At 51.4% G+C, this 24,128-nt stretch overlaps 1 protein-coding gene across 4 annotated transcripts in view; it reads right to left on the bottom strand.

Moving 5' to 3' along the window:
- Window positions 1-234: 234 nt before the first annotated feature.
- The window catches only part of RPL31 (ribosomal protein L31), a 364,588-nt gene continuing 340,694 nt past the window's right edge, over window positions 235-24,128 (bottom strand). For 3 of the 4 annotated variants that reach the window (XM_075266360.1, XM_075266359.1, XM_075266358.1), the window contains exons 2-5: window positions 6,713-6,821; window positions 4,905-5,030; window positions 2,698-2,810; window positions 235-309 (exon numbers count right to left, since the gene is read on the bottom strand). In XM_075266360.1, the coding sequence (XP_075122461.1) occupies window positions 278-309; window positions 2,698-2,810; window positions 4,905-5,030; window positions 6,713-6,819 (378 nt within the window). In that variant the 5' untranslated portion in view covers window positions 6,820-6,821 and the 3' untranslated portion in view covers window positions 235-277. Of the gene's footprint in view, window positions 310-2,697; window positions 2,811-4,904; window positions 5,031-6,712; window positions 6,822-7,753; window positions 7,832-24,128 lie in introns of those variants that run through there. The other variant, XM_075266357.1, reaches the window with a different exon arrangement.

The raw sequence follows: 24,128 nt of genomic DNA, 5'->3' as shown, positions 1-24,128 counted from the left end.
CTACAAAGTGGAAACACTTACAGAACTAGACCTGCGGGTTAGGACACGGGGACAGAGATAATGGCAGAGAACCGAGCGGGCCTGGAATGGGCCTCGGTAGCATCCCAAGTCACTGACATAACCAGCAGGGAGTTCTGCTAAATCCATCAGCCCCCGAACCCCAGAGATCAGAGCGTCAGACAGGTCATTACGACAAAGGCGTCGGGATAGAGAAAACCAGACAGAGACATTACAGAAGGTTTTAGTTTTTTTTTTATTTCAACAATGAAGAGACAAATCAGTTTTCGTCCACATTGACCGTCTGCAGACCTGAGGAGGAAAATAATGGAGAGTCGTCATTACTAATGTAAGATGGGACCGAAATGTATCACAAGGTAAGGGGGAACCTGAGTGACTGGTGAGGGCCCGACTGATAAAGGGGTCCGCTGTGAGACTATAGTGGGTGGTGGGGGGAGGGGTGACTCTGGCCTTACAGACATGAACTACTGCCCAGGAGAAACCTGCACAGCAAGTATTCCCTCTATATCAGGGGTAGGGAACCTTCGGCTCTCCAGCTGCTTTGAAACTACAACTCCCAGCATGCTCCATTCACTTCCATGGGAGTTCCAAGAACAGCAGAGCAAGTATGCATGCTGGGAGTTGTAGTTTTGCAACAGCTGGAGAGCCGTACGTTCCCTACCCCTGCTCTATATACACAGGCAGATGCAGGGGACCCCGTATATACCACGATGTTACCCGTACAGCAGACCTTGTATATACCACTATGTTACCCGTACAGCAGACCTTGTATATACCACTATGTTACACGTACAGCAGACCCCGTATATACCACGATGTTACCCGTACAGCAGACCTTGTATATACCACGATGTTACCCGTACAGCAGACCTTGTATATACCACGATGTTACCCGTACAGCAGACCCCGTATATACCACTATGTTACCCGTACAGCAGACCCCGTATATAACACAATGTTACCCGTACAGCAGACCTTGTATATACCACTATGTTACCCGTACAGCAGACCCCATATATACCACCATGTTACCCGTACAGCAGACCTTGTATATACCACGATGTTACCCGTACAGCAGACCCCGTATATACCACGATGTTACCCGTACAGCAGACCCCGTATATACCACAATGTTACCCGTACAGCAGACCTTGTATATACCACTATGTTACCCGTACAGCAGACCCCGTATATAACACAATGTTACGCATACAGCAGACCTTGTATATACCACCATGTTACCCGTACAGCAGACCTTGTATATACCACGATGTTACCCGTACAGCAGACCCCGTATATACCACGATGTTACCCGTACAGCAGACCCCGTATATACCACAATGTTACCCGTACAGCAGACCTTGTATATACCACTATGTTACCCGTACAGCAGACCCCGTATATAACACAATGTTACGCATACAGCAGACCTTGTATATACCAGGATGTTACCTGTACAGCAGACCTTGTATATACCACTATGTTACCCGTACAGCAGACCCCGTATATACCACTATGTTACCCGTACAGCAGACCCCGTATATACCACTATGTTACCCGTACAGCAGACCCCATATATACCACCATGTTACCCGTACAGCAGGCCCCGTATATACCACCATGTTACCCGTACAGCAGACCCCATATATACCACCATGTTACCCGTACAGCAGACCCCATATATACCACCATGTTACCCGTACAGCAGACCCCGTATATACCACCATGTTACCCGTACAGAAGACCTTGTATATACCAGGATGTTACCCGTACAGCAGACCCCGTATATACCACGATGTTACCCGTACAGCAGACCCCATATATACCACCATGTTACCCGTACAGCAGACCCCGTATATACCACGATGTTACCCGTACAGCAGACCCGGTATATACCACGATGTTACCCGTACAGCAGACCCCATATATACCACCATGTTACCCGTACAGCAGACCCCGTATATACCAGGATGTTACCTGTACAGCAGACCCCGTATATACCAGGATGTTACCCGTACAGCAGACCCCATATATACCACCATGTTACCTGTACAGCAGACCCCGTATATACCAGGATGTTACCGGTACAGCAGACCCCATATATACCAGGATGTTACCTGTACAGCAGACCCCATATATACCAGGATGTTACCGGTACAGCAGACCCCGTATATACCAGGATGTTACCGGTACAGCAGACCCCATATATACCAGGATGTTACCTGTACAGCAGACCCCGTATATACCAGGATGTTACCCGTACAGCAGACCCCGTATATACCACCATGTTACCCGTACAGCAGGCCCCGTATATACCAGGATGTTACCTGTACAGCAGACCCCGTATATACCAGGATGTTACCTGTACAGCAGACCCCGTATATACCATGATGCTACCCGTACAGCAGACCCCATATATACCACGATGTTACCCGTACAGCAGGCCCCGTATATACCAGGATGTTACCCGTACAGCAGACCCCGTATATACCACGATGTTACCTGTACAGCAGACCCCGTATATACCACGATGTTACCTGTACAGCAGACCCCGTATATACCACGATGTTACCCGTACAGCAGACCCCATATATACCACCATGTTACCCGTACAGCAGACCCCGTATATACCAGGATGTTACCTGTACAGCAGACATGCCTCACTAAAGCACAGCTTACCTTTGTATGTTGTCACTGGCACGTATGTGACCAATGTGTACAGTTTGTTGGGAGAATCTTCATCCTCATTGCGCTTCCTGGACAGACGTACGCGAATACGGTAAGGAACGTTCCTAAATACAAAAAGGTGAAGAATAATGAGAACAAACATAGGAAAGCAGTAACACACCTAGACAGCCACGTGTTCACTGTACATTAAAGGGATTCTACCACTAAAAAGCTGTTTTTTGTGCTTTAGACGTCGGAATAGTCTTTAGAAAGGCTATTCGTCTCTTACCTTTAGACCTGGTCTCTGCCGCGCCGTTCCTTAGAAATACCAGGTTTTACCGGTATGTTAATGAGCTCTCTGCAGCAATGAGGGTGGGCCCCAGCACTCAAACAGCAATGGGGGCGTCCCCACTGCTGCCCGAGAATCCGCTCCAGCGACGCCTTCTTCACCTGCATCCTCCTCTTTTCAGTCGTCTTCAGCTCCGACGCCTGTGCAGTCTTGCCTTGTGGCCTCAAAAATATGGCCGCCGGCCGATACGCGCAGTCGGCTCTACTAGTGTCTCGCGGGCACAGCACACTGCGCAGGCGTCACAGATGACGAAGGAGGAAGATGACAGAAAAGAGAGGATGCAGGTGAAAAAGAAGGCGTCGCTGGAGTGGATTCTCAGGCAGCGGTGGGGATGCCCCCATCGCCGTTTGAGCGCTGGGGCCCACCCTCATTGCTGCAGAGAACTTATTAGCATACCGGTAAAAATCTGTATTTTTAAGGGACCGCGCGGCGGAGACCACATCTAAAGGTAGAGACGAATAGACTTTCTAAAGACTATTCCGACGTCTAAAGCAGAATAAATAGCGATTTAGTGGTAGAATCCCTTTAAAGGGATTGTCAAGGAATTTCAGAAGGCAGGACTGAAGCTGCGGAAGGTGAAAAAAAAAAAAAATTAAATAAATTCCCAGCCGCCCCCGGCTCTGTGTCAGGTGGCCCAGGAGCCCCCCCCCAGCTAAGGCACGGAGCACCGACCAACAGACTGTACGTAACGTGTGACGCCGGATGCATAGCGGACGCTGTAGAAACATAACCCATCATTGAGCAGTTTCTCTCTAATTCCTCCTGATTGTTCTATAATGTTTTCGAGCTTCCTAATACAACATAGGGAATATTAAATAGCCCCCGTTATGATGTACGTCCTGCTAATATAAGCCATCGGATGGCTCTGAACACGGGAACAAAACTACGGGTTTTATAAGGTATAACGTAAAAAAACAAAATCGAAAAATGTCAGGAGAGACAGGAAGGGGTTAAAGGGAACCTTCCAGGTTATTTGGGAGATGGCTGCACCCCCTGGGCCTTCAGATGAAAAGAAGAATAGAAAGTCGCTCTTAGTTTAACCCCGTAAGGACCAATCTACTGTGCAATGTACCGGGAAGCTGGAAAAACATTCAGAACGAGAAGCAAACGGAGAAAAAACTTCAGATGGGTCTAAATTTTACAACGTTCACTGTTTGGTAAAAATGACATTACCTGTATTCTGCGGGTCAGTATAGTATATATCTATAGTTACCTATATTATGCGGGTCAGTACAAGCACGGCGATATGTATATTGTACGTGTAATGTTTTGATAACTTTTTAAAAAAAATGAAAAAAACTTTGCAAAATAGAAAAAAAAACCGTGCCGCTAAATTGTGACGTCTGTAACTTTTCCATACTTACATGTTCGCACTGTTATGCGGGACAAGGTGACATTTTTTATTGATACCATATATTTATAGGGGTCTGATCGATCAGTGAAAAATAGCGTCACTCGTGGCGCCTGTGTAATTTAGACACCGTGGTTCCGTACCACTGCAGTGTCTAAAGGGTTAACAGCCACGATCAGTGCTGTATTATATACCCGGCATCGAGAGCTTCGCTCCTGAGCTCTCTCCATACATCCCCATGTGACCAAGGACGTTCTATTACACCCTGGGTTGCAAAGGGGTTAAGGAGGAGCTCTGACCACCATCTCAGTCTGAGCCACAGCAGCCAGATTATTAGGCTCAGATCACACACAGAACTCTGTGTGAACTGACCCATAGAGAGGAAAACCTTAAAACCACTTCAAAGAGAGAACGAGCAGCCTCATTTATTTGTCCTGGATGTCGCCCGCACCCGTGTATGCACTGGACACATCTGATAGACCACGCCGACCACTACGCAGCCACGTGGCAGAGCCTCACCTGATGCCTTTGGCCCACACAGCTTTGTTCAGCCTGGTGTCGATGCGTACGTCAGGAGTGCGCATTTCTTTCATTGCAAATTTACGGATTTCCTTCAGAGCACGGGGAGCGCGCTTCTTGAAGCCACTGAAAAAGAAATTGTAACTTAAGTGTTGGCGGATTACAAGGCCAGACGTACGGCGGGTGGGCCTTAATGTGGTGCACAGACAAAGGCCAGGACAGGGATCCCTTCGTCTGCGCCAGATTCACTGTAACGTACCAGAAGACTGGAAGAATTTATACCACAAATCTAAACCAGTCCCTCAATGGCCCAGTCCCCTTACCTGTGAGAGTGACAGCCTCTTATCAGTCAGGGAGTCCAGGAATATTGGGGTAATCGCCTGGTTTAAAGGGGCGGCCACTCTCTCACCAATAGAGACAAATTTTATTGTTTGTATAATGAAATGTTCTCAGTTCTCTAGATCTCTGCTTGCTGTCATTCACTCCGTTACTTCCAGTGCGTACAGATCAGTCCATAATCACGTGATACACAGCCCATAATCACGTGATACACGGCCCACAGTCATGTGATGAGCACACAGGTGCACAGTAATCAGGCAGATGTTCACATTGTGCACCAGCGTGTCCATCACATGGCCACGGGCCAATTTTTATCCACTAGTCCAGGGGTCGGGAACCTTCGGCTCTCCAGCTGTTGCAAACTACATCTCCCAGCATGCATACCGGCTCTGCTGTTCTTGGAACTCCCATGGAAGTGAATGGAGCATGCTGGGAGTTGTAGTTTCACAGCAGCTGGAGAGCCGAAGGTTACTGACCCCTGTTCTACAGGTAACAGAATGAATGACAGCAAGCAGAGATCTAGAGAACTGCAAGGACAGAAAGTCTATTGGGAAATTGTACAACTTACAATAACATTTGTCTCACAATAATGATCAGAGTGGCCGCCCCTTTAATACATTCCCTCCTATGTCTTTACGTAACTGTCCACACCTGCCAGCAGAGGCTGAACTCGCAGATTAGTCGTGTCCAGACAGACAATAGAAATATCTGGCACTACAATGGGGCACAGCACTAGATCTGTCATCCAGGTGGAGCAGGTAACATTTAGGATGTCATATAACTACAACAGACACCTGATCACAGACCGGGTCACACATCCCCCAAACAGTCTGGACAGAGACCCCCCCCCGACGTCTCCTGCCAAGAGGTACAGCACACCGACAGGCCACACAAGTTACAGCACTGGTCTCGCTGAGGCTCTACGTTGTGCTTTGTCTGATTTGCTACAAAATTCTGCAAAAACTGACGACAAGAGATGCAGCCATAATGTTTGTTACATAATACAAGGGGGCAAGGGGATAAATTATTAAATATAATGATGTTAAACCTAAAAGTCACTTTGTACAGCAGGCGCTTATAGATTAGAGACACGGTCGCTGCTTCCTGTGCTCAGAGCCACTGTCTGAGCCAAACCTGGAGTGGCACTGAGAGTGTTACCCATAGTAGCTGAGCACTGAGCGGGTACACAGGGGGTTAATGGTCCTTGTTTGGCCGGTCCTAGACCCATGGAAAAGGCTCACAGCAGAACTACAAGTGCCAGCAATGCCTCAGCCGCAGTGATACCATGGCCTGTAATGGTGATGAATATGGTGAAGGTAGTCGTCTGTGTTGGGGTGAACAGAAGGACCAGGTTGTGGAGATAATGGGGGGACACAGATATGTTGGGGTGGTGGGGGACACAGATACATATGGGGGGACATAGTGTACAGTGACAGGCCAGCGCCACCTCCGCCACACATGACACTCACATCCCGTGGATCCGCTTGTGAATGTTGATGGTGTATTCCCTAGTCACCACCTCATTGATGGCGGAGCGGCCCTTCTTCTTCTCGCCTCCTTTCTTTGCAGGAGCCATCTCTGTAGATACAAGAACAGCGTGGGGGTTAGTGGAGAGCCAGGAAGAGCTACAGAGGAACCTACAGCAAGGGATATATATATATATATATATATATATATATATATATATATATATATATATATACACACACACACACACATATATATACATACATTATACACCATACACATATATAATATACATACACACATACATACACCACACATATACATACATAAAGACACACACATACATATATAATACATACACACACGTATACATACATATATATACACATAAAGAAACACACACATATATATAATACATACACACACATATATATAATACATACACACACACAGACATACATACCACACATACATCCATACACACACACATATATATATAATACATACACACACACAGACATACATACCACACACACAGACATACATACCACACACACAGACATACATACCACACACACACACATACATACCACACACACACACATACATACCACACACACACACATACATACCACACACACACACATACATACCACACACACACATACATACCACACACACACACACATACCACACACACACACACATACCACACACACACACATATACCACACACACACACATATACCACACACACACACATATATATATATATATATATATATATATATATATATATATATACATACACATCCATACACACACACACATATACATACACACGTCCGCTGAGCCCCATCATACGTGTCCGGACACCCCGACACAGAAATAACCCCCAAACCCGAGACACCCCCCCAAATACAGCGGGGGATGGAGAGCAGACACCGGACTGAGCCGCCTGCCGGGCCCCGAGCACTGCGGCGGCCTCAGGAGGAGAGGATGGCGGCGGATGGAGCGGAGGAGCTCGCTCGGCCCGTACTCACTTGTCTAGGGACAATCTCGGAAAGGAAGAAGAAAGGGATTGTGGGAGAAGTGTACACCCCGCGCGGACAGCACTTCCGGGTCACGCCGCTGGGCATGCGCAGTAAGTGCCTGGCGCTTCTAGAGCCGCGAGTCCTGGGCCGTGTATTGTACTGGCCGTGACTGAACCCGATAATCCTATACAGGGAGAGGAGCCGCCCCAGTCACCTATAGAAAATACATAGGGGAAGCATACATACTGTACTCGGGAAGGGCCGTCTGACGTCATAAGGTCTGACGTGGGGTTGGGCGTGTCTGCTTATAAGAAGCTCCTCCCACCTGAAGAAACGTCACGTGCAGTGGAGGGAGATGTGGGGTGCGGGGTGTAATTGGGGGGGGATAGAGATGTGGGGGCAGAGATGTGGGGTGCAGGGTGTACTGTGGGGGGGAGAGATGAGGGGTGCAGGGTGTACTGTGGGGGGGAGAGATGTGGGGTGAGGGGTGTACTGTGGGGGGGAGAGATGTGGGGTGCAGGGTGTACTGGGGGGGGGAGATGTGGGGTGAGGGGTGTACTGTGGGGGGGAGAGATGTGGGGTGAGGGGTGTACTGTGGGGGGGAGAGATGTGGGGTGAGGGGTGTAGTGGGGGGGAGAGATGCGGGGTGTAGTGTGGGGGGAGAGATGTGGGGTGAGGGGTGTACTGTGGGGGGGGAGAGATGTGGGGTGAGGGGTGTACTGTGGGGGGGGGAGATGTGGGGTGAGGGGTGTACTGTGGGGGGGGAGATGTGGGGTGAGGGGTGTACTGTGGGGGGGAGAGATGTGGGGTGAGGGGTGTACTGTGGGGGGGAGAGATGTGGGGTGAGGGGTGTACTGTGGGGGGGAGAGATGTGGGGTGAGGGGTGTACTGTGGGGGGGGAGATGTGGGGTGAGGGGTGTACTGTGGGGGGGAGAGATGTGGGGTGGGGGGGAGAGATGTGGGGTGAGGGGTGTACTGTGGGGGGGAGAGATGTGGGGTGAGGGGTGTACTGTGGGGGGGAGAGATGTGGGGTGCAGGGTGTAGTGTGGGGGGGAGAGATGTGGGGGGGAGAGATGTGGGGTGCAGGGTGTAGTGTGGGGGGGAGAGATGTGGGGTGCAGGGTGTAGTGTGGGGGGGAGAGATGTGGGGTGCAGGGTGTAGTGTGGGGGGGAGAGATGTGGGGTGCAGGGTGTAGTGTGGGGGGGAGAGATGTGGGGTGCAGGGTGTAATGTGGGGTGTAGTGTGGGGCAGAGATGTGGGGTGCAGGGTGTACTGTGGGGGGGAGAGATGTGGGGTGAGGGGTGTAGTGTAGGGGGGAGAGATGTGGGGTGCAGGGTGTAGTGTGGGGGGGAGAGATGTAGGGTGGGGGGAGAGATGTGGGGTGCAGGGTGTACTGTGGGGGGGAGAGATGTGGGGTGAGGGGTGTAGTGGGGGGGAGAGATGTGGGGTGAGGGGTGTAGTGGGGGGGAGAGATGTGGGGTGCGGGGTGTAGTGTGGGGGGAGAGATGTGGGGTGCGGGGTGTAGTGTGGGGGGAGAGATGTGGGGTGCAGGGTGTAGTGTGGGGGGGAGAGATGTGGGGTGCAGGGTGTAATGTGGGGCAGAGATGTGGGGTGCAGGGTGTAGTGTGGGGGGGAGAGATGTGGGGTGCAGGGTGTAATGTGGGGCAGAGATATGGGGTGTAGTGTGGGGCAGAGATGTGGGGTGCAGGGTGTAGTGTGGGGGAGAGATATGGGGTGCAGGGTGTAATGTGGGGGGGGGTAGAGATGTGGGGTGTAGTGTGGTGGCAGAGATATGGGGTGCAGGGTGTAGTGTGGGGGCAGAGATGCAGGGTGTAGTGTGGGGGCAGAGATATGGGGTGCAGGGTGTAGTGTGGGGGCAGAGATATGGGGTGCAGGGTGTACTGTGGGGGGTGTAGTGTGGGGGCAGAGATATGGGGTGTGGGGGCAGAGATATGGGGTGCAGGGTGTACTGTGGGGGGGGGTAGAGATGTGGGGTGTAGTGTGGGGGCAGAGATATGGGGTGCAGGGTGTAGTGTGGGGGCAGAGATATGGGGTGCAGGGTGTACTGTGGGGGGGGGGGTAGAGATGTGGGGTGTAGTGTGGGGGCAGAGATGTGATGTGCAGGGTGTAATGTGGGGCAGAGATGTGGGGTGCAGGGTGTAGTGTGGGGGGGAGAGATGTGGGGTGCAGGGTGTAGTGTGGGGGGGAGAGATGTAGGGTGGGGGGAGAGATGTGGGGTGCAGGGTGTACTGTGGGGGGGAGAGATGTGGGGTGAGGGGTGTAGTGTGGGGGGAGAGATGTGGGGTGAGGGGTGTAGTGTGGGGGGGGAGAGATGTGGGGTGCAGGGTGTAGTGTGGGGGGAGAGATGTGGGGTGCAGGGTGTAGTGTGGGGGGGAGAGATGTGGGGTGCAGGGTGTAATGTGGGGTGCAGGGTGTACTGTGGGGGGGAGAGATGTGGGGTGCAGGGTGTAATGTGGGGCAGAGATGTGGGGTGCAGGGTGTACTGTGGGGGGGAGAGATGTGGGGTGAGGGGTGTAGTGTGGGGGGGAGAGATGTGGGGTGCAGGGTGTGGGGGGGAGAGATGTGGGGTGCAGGGTGTAGTGTGGGGGGGAGAGATGTGGGGTGAGGGTTGTGGGGGGGAGAGATGTGGGGTGCAGGGTGTAGTGTGGGGGGGAGAGATGTGGGGTGTAGTGTGGGGGGGAGAGATGTGGGGTGAGGGGTGTAGTGTGGGGGGGAGAGATGAGGGGTGTGGGGGGGAGAGATGTGGGGTGAGGGGTGTAGTGTGGGGGGAGAGATGTGGGGTGCAGGGTGTAGTGTGGGGGGGAGAGATGTGGGGTGAGGGGTGTAGTGTGGGGGGGAGAGATGAGGGGTGTGGGGGGGGAGAGATGTGGGGTGAGGGGTGTAGTGTGGGGGGAGAGATGTGGGGTGCAGGGTGTAGTGTGGGGGCAGAGATGGGTGCAGGGTGTAGTGTGGGGCAGAGATGTGGGGTGCAGGGTGTACTGTGGGGGGGAGAGATGTGTAGTGTGGGGGGGAGAGATGTGGGGTGCAGGGTGTAGTGTGGGGGGGAGAGATGTGGGGTGCAGGGTGTAGTGTGGGGGGGAGAGATGTGGGGTGTAGTGTGGGGGGGAGAGATGTGGGGTGCAGGGTGTAATGTGGGGCAGAGATGTGGGGTGCAGGGTGTACTGTGGGGGGGAGAGATGTGGGGTGCAGGGTGTAATGTGAGGCAGATATATGGGGTGTAGTGTGGGGCAGAGATGTGGGGTGCAGGGTGTAGTGTGGGGGAGAGATGTGGGGGAGAGATATGGGGTGCAGGGTGTAATGTGGGGTGCAGGGTGTACTGTGGGGGGGTAGAGATGTGGGGTGTAGGGTGGGGGCAGAGATATGGGGTGCAGGGTGTGGTGTAGTGTGGGGGCAGAGATGCAGGGTGTAGTGTGGGGGCAGAGATATGGGGTGCAGGGTGTACTGTGGGGGGGTAGAGATGTGGGGTGTAGTGTGGGGGCAGAGATATGGGGTGCAGGGTGTGGGGGCAGAGATATGGGGTGCAGGGTGTAGTGTGGGGGCAGAGATATGGGGTGCAGGGTGTACTGTGGGGGGGGTAGAGATGTGGGGTGTAGTGTGGGGGCAGAGATATGGGGTGCAGGGTGTAGTGTGGGGGCAGAGATATGGGGTGCAGGGTGTACTGTGGGGGGGGGGGTAGAGATGTGGGGTGCAAGGTGTAGTGTGGGGGCAGAGATGTGATGTGCAGGGTGTAATGTGGGGCAGAGATATGGGGTGCAGGGTGTAGTGTGGGGGCAGAGATATGGGGTGCAGGGTGTAGTGTGGGGGCAGAGATATGGGGTGCAGGGTGTAGTGTGGGGGCAGAGATATGGGGTGCAGGGTGTACTGTGGGGGGGTAGAGATGTGGGGTGCAGTGTGTAGTGTGGGGGCAGAGATATGGGGTGCAGGGTGTAGTGTGGGGCAGAGATATGGGGTGCAGGGTGTACTGTGGGGGGGTAGAGATGTGGGGTGCAGGGTGTAGTGTGGGGGCAGAGATGTGATGTGCAGGGTGTAATGTGGGGCAGAGATATGGGGTGCAGGGTGTAGTGTGTGAGGGGGTAGAGATGTGGGGTGCACAATGCAGTTTGGGGGGGAGGTTCATGGTGTAGTGTGGGGGTGTCACTGTCCCATATAGTTTATGAGCCCTGTATGAGACATTGACTGTTCATGTCTGTAAAGCGCTGCGGAATATGATGGCGCTGTATAAGTACGCAGAATAAATAATGGAGGAATCTTTAATATCTGGGATAGGTTTGCATAAGATAAGAGATAAAATAAGATAATCCTGTAATAGTCGCACAGTGGGGATACTCAGTATGTTACAGCAGCCTAGTAATACAGATACAGGATAATACACAGGAATATATTACAGGACACACAGACTGAGGAGAGAAGATATACTAGGAGTCCATAGCAGCTAAGGAGGAGAAGAAGGAAGACTTCATAGTCATAGTCATTAGTTCTCTGTGCGGAGTGTCTTCGCTTGGTCTGATGTAGATTATACAGCCTGGTCGCGGTTAGAAGGAAGGACCTGCGATAGCTCCTTCTCACACTTGGGGTGAAGCAGACGGTCGCTTACAGTGCTGCCAAGTTCCATCAGGGTCCCATACATGGGGTGGGATTTGTTCTCCTGCATGGAGGTCACCACAGACAGTATCCTTCTGTCACCCACCACCTGTACTGGGTCCAAGGGGCTCCCCAGGACAGAGCTGGCCCTCCTGATCAGCCTGTCACGTCTGTTTCTGTCCCTGGTTGATATACTGCTCCCCCAGCAGGCCACACCGAAAAAGATGGCTGAGGCAACCACAGAGTTGAAGAAGGTCCTAAGAAGTGGCCCCTGGACTCCGAAGGCCCTCAGCCTCCTGAGCAGGTAGAGTCTGCTGTGGCCCTTTCTGTGCAGCGCCTCCAGGTGATCAGCCCAGTCTAGTTTATTGTTGAGGAGCACGCCCAGGTACTTATAGGTCCTGACTATCTCAATACATGTTCCTTGGATCTCCACCGGGGTCGGAGCACCTCTCCATTTACTAAAGTCCACCACCATCTCCTTGGTCTTCCCAGCATTAATCCTGAGCTGGTTCTGCTGGCACCATTCAACAAAATCCCGGTTTAAGTCTCTGTATTCCCTATCATCACCATCAGTGATAAGGCCGACTATAGCAGAGACATCGGAGGACTTCTGTAAGTAACAGCTGGAGGAGTTGTGCCTAAACTCAGCCGTGTACAGTGTGAAGAGAAATGGGGCGAGAACTGGACCTTGTGGTGCCCCCGTACTACAGATCACAGTGTCAGGCACACCGTCCCGGGCTCTCACATACTGAGGGCGCAAAACACAACCTCCTCCATTGGGGGTGCAGGGGCGATTGATAATGTGCTTTAGGTTAAGGCCCCACATAGCGCCACAGTCAAAAAGTCCTGCTGTGGAAACACATTGCGATTTTCCCGCAGCACTTTTCACAGCGTGCAGAATTTTACTCTGCGGAGCTTCTGCTTTTGTTATATCTAAAGGGAAACTGTCAGCATTTCCATAGGAATAATTGACTTACTGCAAGTGCCAAAAATGCAACGGATATTTCTCTGCAATGTGTGGATGGGATAAACTATGGTAACACTTTCTGTGGGCAATTAAGGTTCATGGGGATAGTAACAGTGTGAGGGTACACTGGAGGTACATGGGGGATAGTGGGGTGCTTGTTAGTAATGTGGGGTACACTGGAGGGACATGGGGGATAGTGCGGTGCTTGTTAGTAATGTGGGGTACACTGGAGGGACATGGGGGATAGTGCGGTGCTTGTTAGTAATGTGGGGTACACTGGAGGGACATCTGGGATAGTGCGGTGCTTGTTAGTAATGTGGGGTACACTGGAGGGACATCTGGGATGGTGGGGTGCTTGTTATTAATGTGGGGTACACTGGAGGGACATGGGGGATAGTGGGGTGCTTGTTAGTAATGTGGGGGTGCACTGGAGGGACATGGGGGATAGTGCGGTGCTTGTTAGTAATGTGGGGGTACACTGGAGGGACATGGGGGATAGTGGGGTACACTGGAGGGACATCTGGGATGGTGGGGTGCTTGTTAGTAATGTGGGGTACACCTTAGCCCTTGTGAGACCATATGCTGGTGCGGTTGGCCCTGGTTCCTCCTAATACAGGACAATGCCAGACCTCATGTGGTTGGAGTGTGTCAGCAGTTCCTACAAGATGAAGGCATTGAAGCTATGGACTGGCCGCCTGTTCCCCAGACCTGAATCTGATTGAGCACATCTGGGACATCATGTCTGGCTCCATCCACCAACGTCATGCTGCACCACAGACAGTCCAGGTCTGGGAGGAGATCCCTTAGGAGACCATCCACAACCTCATCAGGAGCATGTCCAGGTGTTGTAGGGAGGTCATACAGACACGTGGAGGTCACACACACTACTCAGCCTCATCAGGAGCATGTCCAGGTGTTGTAGGGAGGTCATACAGACACGTGGAGGTCACACACACTACTCAGCCTCATCAGGAGCATGTCCAGGTGTTGTAGGGAGGTCATACAGACCCGTGGAGGTCACACACACTACTCAGCCTCATCAGGAGCATGCCCAGGTGTTGTAGGGAGGTCATACAGACACGTGGAGGCCGCACACACTACTCAGCCCCATCAGGAGCATGTCCGGGTGTTGTACGGAGGTCATACAGGCCCGTGGAGGTCACACACACTACTCAGCCTCATCAGGAGCATGCCCAGGTGTTGTAGGGAGGTCATACAGACACGTGGAGGTCACACACACTACTCAGCCCCATCAGGAGCATGTCCAGGTGTTGTAGGGAGGTCATACAGACACGTGGAGGCCGCACACACTACTCAGCCTCATCAGGAGCATGTCCAGGTGTTGTAGGGAGGTCATACAGACACGTGGAGGTCACACACACTACTCAGCCTCATCAGGAGCATGTCCAGGTGTTGTAGGGAGGTCATACAGACACGTGGAGGTCACACACACTACTCAGCCTCATCAGGAGCATGTCCAGGTGTTGTAGGGAGGTCATACAGGCCCGTGGAGGTCACACACACTACTCAGCCCCATCAGGAGCATGTCCAGGTGTTGTAGGGAGGTCATACAGACACGTGGAGGTCACACACACTACTCAGCCTCATCAGGAGCATGTCCAGGTGTTGTAGGGAGGTCATACAGACCCGTGGAGGTCACACACACTACTCAGCCTCATCAGGAGCATGTCCAGGTGTTGTAGGGAGGTCATACAGACACGTGGAGGCCGCACACACTAGTCAGCCTCATCAGGAGCATGTCCAGGTGTTGTAGGGAGGTCATACAGACACGTGGAGGCCGCACACACTACTCAGCCTCATCAGGAGCATGTCCAGGTGTTGTAGGGAGGTCATACAGACACGTGGAGGTCACACACACTACTCAGCCTCATCAGGAGCATGTCCAGGTGTTGTAGGGAGGTCATACAGACACGTGGAGGTCACACACACTACTCAGCCTCATCAGGAGCATGTCCAGGTGTTGTAGGGAGGTCATACAGACACGTGGAGGTCACACACACTACTCAGCCTCATCAGGAGCATGTCCAGGTGTTGTAGGGAGGTCATACAGGCCCGTGGAGGTCACACACACTACTCAGCCTCATCAGGAGCATGTCCAGGTGTTGTAGGGAGGTCATACAGGCCCCGGGGAGGTCACACACACTACTCAGCCTCATCAGGAGCATGTCCAGGTGTTGTAGGGAGGTCATACAGACACGTGGAGGTCACACACACTACTCAGCCTCATCAGGAGCATGTCCAGGTGTTGTAGGGAGGTCATACAGGCCCGGGGAGGTCACACACACTACTCAGCCTCATCAGGAGCATGTCCAGGTGTTGTAGGGAGGTCATACAGACACGTGGAGGTCACACACACTACTCAGCCTCATCAGGAGCATGTCCAGGTGTTGTAGGGAGGTCATACAGACACGTGGAGGTCACACACACTACTCAGCCTCATCAGGAGCATGTCCAGGTGTAGGGAGGTCATACAGGCCCGTGGAGGTCACACACACTACTCAGCCCCATCAGGAGCATGTCCAGGTGTTGTAGGGAGGTCATACAGACACGTGGAGGTCACACACACTACTCAGCCTCATCAGGAGCATGTCCAGGTGTTGTAGGGAGGTCATACAGACCCGTGGAGGTCACACACACTACTCAGCCTCATCAGGAGCATGTCCAGGTGTTGTAGGGAGGTCATACAGACACGTGGAGGCCACACACACTAGTCAGCCTCATCAGGAGCATGTCCAGGTGTTGTAGGGAGGTCATACAGGCCCGGGGAGGTCACACACACTACTCAGCCTCATCAGGAGCATGTCCAGGTGTTGTAGGGAGGTCATACAGGCCCGGGGAGGTCACACACACTACTCAGCCTCATCAGGAGCATGTCCAGGTGTTGTAGGGAGGTCATACAGACACGTGGAGGTCACACACACTACTCAGCCTCATCAGGAGCATGTCCAGGTGTTGTAGGGAGGTCATACAGACACGTGGAGGTCACACACACTACTCAGCCTCATCAGGAGCATGTCCAGGTGTTGTAGGGAGGTCACACAGGCCCGGGGAGGTCACACACACTACTCAGCCTCATCAGGAGCATGTCCAGGTGTTGTAGGGAGGTCATACAGACACGTGGAGGTCACACACACTACTCAGCCTCATCAGGAGCATGTCCAGGTGTTGTAGGGAGGTCATACAGGCCCGGGGAGGTCACACACACTACTCAGCCTCATCAGGAGCATGTCCAGGTGTTGTAGGGAGGTCATACAAACACGTGGAGGCCGCACACACTACTCAGCCTCATCAGGAGCATGTCCAGGTGTTGTAGGGAGGTCATACAAACACGTGGAGGCCGCACACACTACTCAGCCTCATCAGGAGCATGTCCAGGTGTTGTAGGGAGGTCATACAGGCCCGGGGAGGTCACACACACTACTCAGCCTCATCAGGAGCATGTCCAGGTGTTGTAGGGAGGTCATACAGACACGTGGAGGTCACACACACTACTCAGCCTCATCAGGAGCATGTCCAGGTGTTGTAGGGAGGTCATACAGACACGTGGAGGCCGCACACACTACTCAGCCTCATCAGGAGCATGTCCAGGTGTTGTAGGGAGGTCATACAGACACGTGGAGGCCACACACACTACTCAGCCTCATCAGGAGCATGTCCAGGTGTTGTAGGGAGGTCATACAGACACGTGGAGGTCACACACACTACTCAGCCCCATCAGGAGCATGTCCGGGTGTTGTACGGAGGTCATACAGACACGTGGAGGTCACACACACTACTCAGCCCCATCAGGAGCATGTCCGGGTGTTGTACGGAGGTCATACAGGCCCGTGGAGGTCACACACACTACTCAGCCTCATCAGGAGCATGTCCAGGTGTTGTAGGGAGGTCATACAGACACGTGGAGGTCACACACACTACTCAGCCCCATCAGGATCATGTCCAGGTGTTGCAGGGAGGTCATACAGACACGTGGAGGTCACACACACTACTCAGCCTCATCAGGAGCATGTCCAGGTGATGTAGGGAGGTCATACAGACACGTGGAGGTCACACACACTACTCAGCCTCATCAGGAGCATGTCCAGGTGTTGTAGGGAGGTCATACAGGCCCGTGGAGGTCACACACTACTCAGCCTCATCAGGAGCATGTCCAGGTGTTGTAGGGAGGTCATACAGGCACGTGGAGGTCACACACACTACTCAGCCTCATCAGGAGCATGTCCAGGTGTTGTAGGGAGGTCATACAGGACCGGGGAGGTCACACACACTACTCAGCCTCATCAGGAGCATGTCCAGGTGTTGTAGGGAGGTCATACAGACACGTGGAGGCTGCACACACTACTCAGCCTCATCAGGAGCATGTCCAGGTGTTGTAGGGAGGTCATACAGGCCCGTGGAGGTCACACACACTACTCAGCCCCATCAGGAGCATGTCCAGGTGTTGTAGGGAGGTCATACAGGCCCGTGGAGGTCACACACACTACTCAGCCCCATCAGGAGCATGTCCAGGTGTTGTAGGGAGGTCATACAGGCCCGTGGAGGTCACACACACTACTCAGCCTTATCAGGAGCATGTCCAGGTGTTGTAGGGAGGTCATACAGACACGTGGAGGTCACACACACTACTCAGCCCCATCAGGAGCATGTCCAGGTGTTGTAGGGAGGTCATACAGACCCGTGGAGGTCACACACTACTCAGCCCCATCAGGAGCATGTCCAGGTGTTGTAGGGAGGTCATACAGGCCCGTGGAGGTCACACACACTACTCAGCCTCATCAGGAGCATGTCCAGGTGTTGTAGGGAGGTCATACAGACACGTGGAGGTCACACACTACTCAGCCTCATCAGGAGCATGTCCAGGTGTTGTAGGGAGGTCATACAGGCCCGTGGAGGTCACACACACTACTCAGCCTTATCAGGAGCATGTCCAGGTGTTGTAGGGAGGTCATACAGACACGTGGAGGTCACACACACTACTCAGCCTCATCAGGAGCATGTCCAGGTGTTGTAGGGAGGTCATACAGACACGTGGAGGTCACACACACTACTCAGCCCCATCAGGAGCATGTCCAGGTGTTGTAGGGAGGTCATACAGACACGTGGAGGTCACACACACTACTCAGCCTCATCAGGAGCATGTCCAGGTGTTGTAGGGAGGTCATACAGACACGTGGAGGTCACACACACTACTCAGCCTCACCAGGAGCATGTCCAGGTGTTGTAGGGAGGTCATACAGACACGTGGAGGTCACACACACTACTCAGCCTCATCAGGAGCATGTCCAGGTGTTGTAGGGAGGTCATACAGACACGTGGAGGTCACACACACTACTCAGCCTCATCAGGAGCATGTCCAGGTGTTGTAGGGAGGTCATACAGACACGTGGAGGTCACACACACTACTCAGCCTCATCAGGAGCATGCCCAGGTGTTGTAGGGAGGTCATACAGGCCCGTGGAGGTCACACACACTACTCAGCCTCATCAGGAGCATGTCCAGGTGTTGTAGGGAGGTCATACAGACACGTGGAGGCCGCACACACTACTCAGCCTCATCAGGAGCATGTCCAGGTGTTGTAGGGAGGTCATACAGACACGTGGAGGCCGCACACACTACTCAGCCTCATCAGGAGCATGTCCAGGTGTTGTAGGGAGGTCATACAGACACGTGGAGGTCACACACACTACTCAGCCTCATCAGGAGCATGTCCAGGTGTTGTAGGGAGGTCATACAGACACGTGGAGGCCGCACACACTACTCAGCCTCATCAGGAGCATGTCCAGGTGTTGTAGGGAGGTCATACAGGCACGTGGAGGTCACACACACTACTCAGCCCCATCAGGAGCATGCCCAGGTGTAGGGAGGTCATACAGGCCCGTGGAGGTCACACACACTACTCAGCCTCATCAGGAGCATGTCCAGGTGTTGTAGGGAGGTCATACAGACACGTGGAGGTCACACACTACTCAGCCTCATCAGGAGCATGTCCAGGTGTTGTAGGGAGATCATACAGACACGTGGAGGTCACACACACTACTCAGCCCCATCAGGAGCATGTCCAGGTGTTGTAGGGAGGTCATACAGACACGTGGAGGTCACACACACTACTCAGCCTCATCAGGAGCATGTCCAGGTGTTGTAGGGAGGTCATACAGACACGTGGAGGTCACACACTACTCAGCCTCATCAGGAGCATGTCCAGGTGTTGTAGGGAGGTCATACAGGCCCGTGGAGGTCACACACACTACTCAGCCTCATCAGGAGCATGCCCAGGTGTTGTAGGGAGGTCATACAGGCCCGTGGAGGTCACACACACTACTCAGCCCCATCAGGAGCATGCCCAGGTGTTGTAGGGAGGTCATACAGACACGTGGAGGTCACACACACTACTCAGCCCCATCAGGAGCATGTCCAGGTGTTGTAGGGAGGTCATACAGGCCCGTGGAGGTCACACACACTACTCAGCCTCATCAGGAGCATGTCCAGGTGTTGTAGGGAGGTCATACAGGCCCGTGGAGGTCACACACACTACTCAGCCTCATCAGGATCATGTCCAGGTGTTGTAGGGAGGTCATACAGACACGTGGAGGTCACACACACTACTCAGCCTCATCAGGAGCATGTCCAGGTGTTGTAGGGAGGTCATACAGGCACGTGGAGGTCACACACACTACTCAGCCTCATCAGGAGCATGTCCAGGTGTTGTAGGGAGGTCATACAGACACGTGGAGGTCACACATACTACTCAGCCCCATCAGGAGCATGTCCAGGTGTTGTAGGGAGGTCATACAGACACGTGGAGGTCACACACACTACTCAGCCCCATCAGGAGCATGTCCAGGTGTTGTAGGGAGGTCATACAGACACGTGGAGGTCACACACACTACTCAGCCTCATCAGGAGCATGTCCAGGTGTTGTAGGGAGGTCATACAGACACGTGGAGGCCACACACACTACTCAGCCTCATCAGGAGCATGTCCAGGTGTTGTAGGGAGGTCATACAGACACGTGGAGGTCACACACACTACTCAGCCTCATCAGGAGCATGTCCAGGTGTTGTAGGGAGGTCATACAGGCCCGTGGAGGTCACACACACTACTCAGCCTCATCAGGAGCATGTCCAGGTGTTGTAGGGAGGTCATACAGGCCCGTGGAGGTCACACACACTACTCAGCCTCATCAGGATCATGTCCAGGTGTTGTAGGGAGGTCATACAGACACGTGGAGGTCACACACACTACTCAGCCCCATCAGGAGCATGTCCAGGTGTTGTAGGGAGGTCATACAGACACGTGGAGGTCACACATACTACTCAGCCCCATCAGGAGCATGTCCAGGTGTTGTAGGGAGGTCATACAGACACGTGGAGGTCACACACACTACTCAGCCCCATCAGGAGCATAAAAATTCATGTTTGACATTATTACAAAATGATAAAATCTATAGGAAGTTGGATTCAGATCCAACGATTTGTTTTTCTAAATCCCTGGAAAATTTTATCTCAGAAGGTGTCAGCTTAGGCATAATACTGGAATCAAAACAACATAATTTCATCAATAAACATCCGATTATTCCCATCTTCCATGGGCTTCCTAAAATTCACAAACAAATAAATCCTCCCCCTTACGCCCGATAATAGCCAGTATCGACTCATACAATGAAAAATTATGTCAATGGGTTGACAATTTATTGCAACCCTTAGTTCATAGAGTTCCGGGCTACATTAAGGACTCAAAAATGATCTTACAGATCTTTGATGGATTTTCTTGGGGACCAGAGGATTCTTGGCTGTCGTGTGATGTTAACTCTTTGTATTCTAATATTCCACACCCACAGGCCATCACTGCACTTTCATATCATTTATATCGATATAGTCCCTACACTCCAGAATTATGTGAATTTATTTTACAGACAGTTGATGTTTTGTTAAAACATAATTATTTTATGTTTGATTCAGTTTTTTATTTACAGGTTTGTGGGGCGCCCATGGGCTCCCCCCTCTCCCCCTCATTAGCAATGTCTTGGTGGGAGGAGTCTTATATTTTTGTTGATACCAATCCTTATTTTTCTTTTATACATTGGTATGGGCGCTACATTGACGATATTTTAATCATTTGGAGGGGCAGTGTAGCGCCCATACCAATGTTTTTTGATTACATTAATACTAATAGTTTGAATCTTAGTTTCAGTTACAGTGCGGATTTAAATTCAATTTGTTTTCTTGATTTACAGTTAACTGGCAATCACACGACAGCCAAGGTCCAAACCACTCTTTTTAGGAAGCCCACTAGTGGAAACACTACATTATTGGCATCCAGCTGCCATCCAAAATTTACAGTTCAATCTATCCCAGTTGGGGAGCTATATCGAACGAAACGAGCTTGCTCTGAGTTTGCAGATTATACTCTACAATCGGAGCAAGTACTCAACAGATTGGAGAGGAGAAAATATCCCAGGTGGATGCTTAATAGAGCTAAACAGATTGTTTCAAGTAAAAATTGCAAAGAATTATTACAGGATAGGAATCCATCTTCCCATATAAAGAGACCTCTAATTCATTTTTCAACTCCATATACACTCACCGGCCACTTTATTAAGTACACCTGTCCAATTGCTCGTTAACACTTACTTTCTAATCAGCCAATCACATGGCGGCAACTCAGTGCATTTAGGCATGTAGACATGGTCAAGACAATCTCCTGCAGTTCAAACCGAGCATCAGTATGGGGAAGAAAGGTGATTTGAGTGCCTTTGAACGTGGCATGGTTGTTGGTGCCAGAAGGGCTGGTCTGAGTATTTCAGAAACTGCTGATCTACTGGGATTTTCACGCACAACCATCTCTAGGGTTTACAGAGAATGGTCCGAAAAAGAAAAAACATCCAGTGAGCGGCAGTTCTGTGTGCGGAAATGCATTGTTGATGTCAGAGGAGAATGGCCAGACTGGTTCGAGCTGATAGAAAGGCAACAGTGACTCAAATAGCCACCCGTTACAACCAAGGTAGCCAGAAGAGCATCTCTGAACGCCGCACAGTACGTCCAACTTTGAGGCTACAGATGGGCTACAGCAGCAGAAGACCACACCGGGTGCCACTCCTTTCAGCTAAGAACAGGAAACTGAGGCTACAATTTGCACAAGCTCATCGAAATTGGACAATTGAAGATTGGAAAAACGTTGCCTGGTCTGATGAGTCTCGATTTCTGCTGCGACATTCGGATGGTAGGGTCAGAATTTGGCGTCAACAACATGAAAGCATGGATCCATCCTGCCTTGTATCGGTAACGGTTCAGGCTGGTGGTGGTGGTGTCATGGTGTGGGGAATATTTTCTTGGCACTCTTTGGGCCCCTTGGTACCAATTGAGCATCGTTGCAACGCCAAAGCCTACCTGAGTATTGTTGCTGACCATGTCCATCCCTTTATGACCACAATGTACCCAACATCTGATGGCTACTTTCAGCAGGATAATGCAATGCCATGTCATAAAGCTGGAATCATCTCAGACTGGTTTCTTGAACATGACAATGAGTTCACTGTACTCCAATGGCCTCCACAGTCACCAGATCTCAATCCAATAGAGGAGCATCTTTGGGATGTGGTGGAACGGGAGATTCGCATCATGGATGTGCAGCCGACAAATCTGCGACTGCAACTGTGTGATGCCATCATGTCAATATGGACCAAAATCTCTGAGGAATGCTTCCAGCACCTTGTTGTATCTATGTCACGAAGAATTGAGGCAGTTCTGAAGGCAAAAGGGGGTCCAACCCATTACTAGCATGGTCTACCTAATAAAGTGGCCGGTGAGTGTACACCACAATACAACCAAATAGTGAATATAATTAAGAAAAATTTGCCTATACTAGAAACAGACCAAGTTGCAAGCAAAATTTTGGAATCAGGCATTAATTTTGTACCTCGCAAGGGTAAATCTCTGGATGATATATTATTCTCCAAAAAGAGTATTTCAAAAACAAACTGGTTGCAATGTTCTGGCTCTTTTAAATGTGGACATGCTAAATGTGCAGTTTGCCGTTATACAAAAAAACCCTTAACTTTTGGAACTAGTGATAACAACACAATGTTCACAATCAGAGGCCACTATAATTGCAACAGCAGTTACGTGGTATATGCAATAGAATGTACAGCCTGCCATTTGACATACATTGGTTGCACGATAAGACATGCAAAGATCAGAATATCTGAACACCTATCTGATTGCGGCAAAACACTGAGTGACAGCATGTTAAATGTATCAAAGCACTTTAGATTGCATCATGCGGGTAATACTTCAACTTTCCTATTCTATGTAATAGATCATGTTCCAAGCCCAGTTCGTGGAGGAGACAGAAGAAAATCACTCCTCAAACTAGAGGCACAATGGATTTGGAAATTGAATACACGGGCTCCTAATGGCTTAAATATAAAGCAGGATTTGGCATTTATATATTAGTTCATTTTAATTTTGTTTGCCATAATCCTGACATTTGGAGCCATTCTACTTTGAAATTTATTTGCATTGTCACGTGATCACTTCTCAGGTCAGATGATTTTACATCAGGTGATCTTTCCATGTGACTGCACTGTGTGAATTAGCTCTGAAGTATAGGGTTTGGCCTGTTTTCCATCAGGGACCATCGCACATGCTCCTGATGAGGCCGCACACACTACTCAGCCTCATACTGACAGGTTTTATGGACATTACAACAAATTTGGATCAGCCTGTAGTGGGTTTCTCCACTTTAATTTTAATCCAGGCCTCCATTGGTTAATAAATGTGATTTCCATTGATGATT

Source organism: Leptodactylus fuscus, chromosome 2 (genome assembly GCF_031893055.1).
Source record: "Leptodactylus fuscus isolate aLepFus1 chromosome 2, aLepFus1.hap2, whole genome shotgun sequence".
NCBI lineage: Eukaryota > Metazoa > Chordata > Amphibia > Anura > Leptodactylidae > Leptodactylus > Leptodactylus fuscus.
This window is presented reverse-complemented; position numbering and strand designations above follow the sequence as displayed.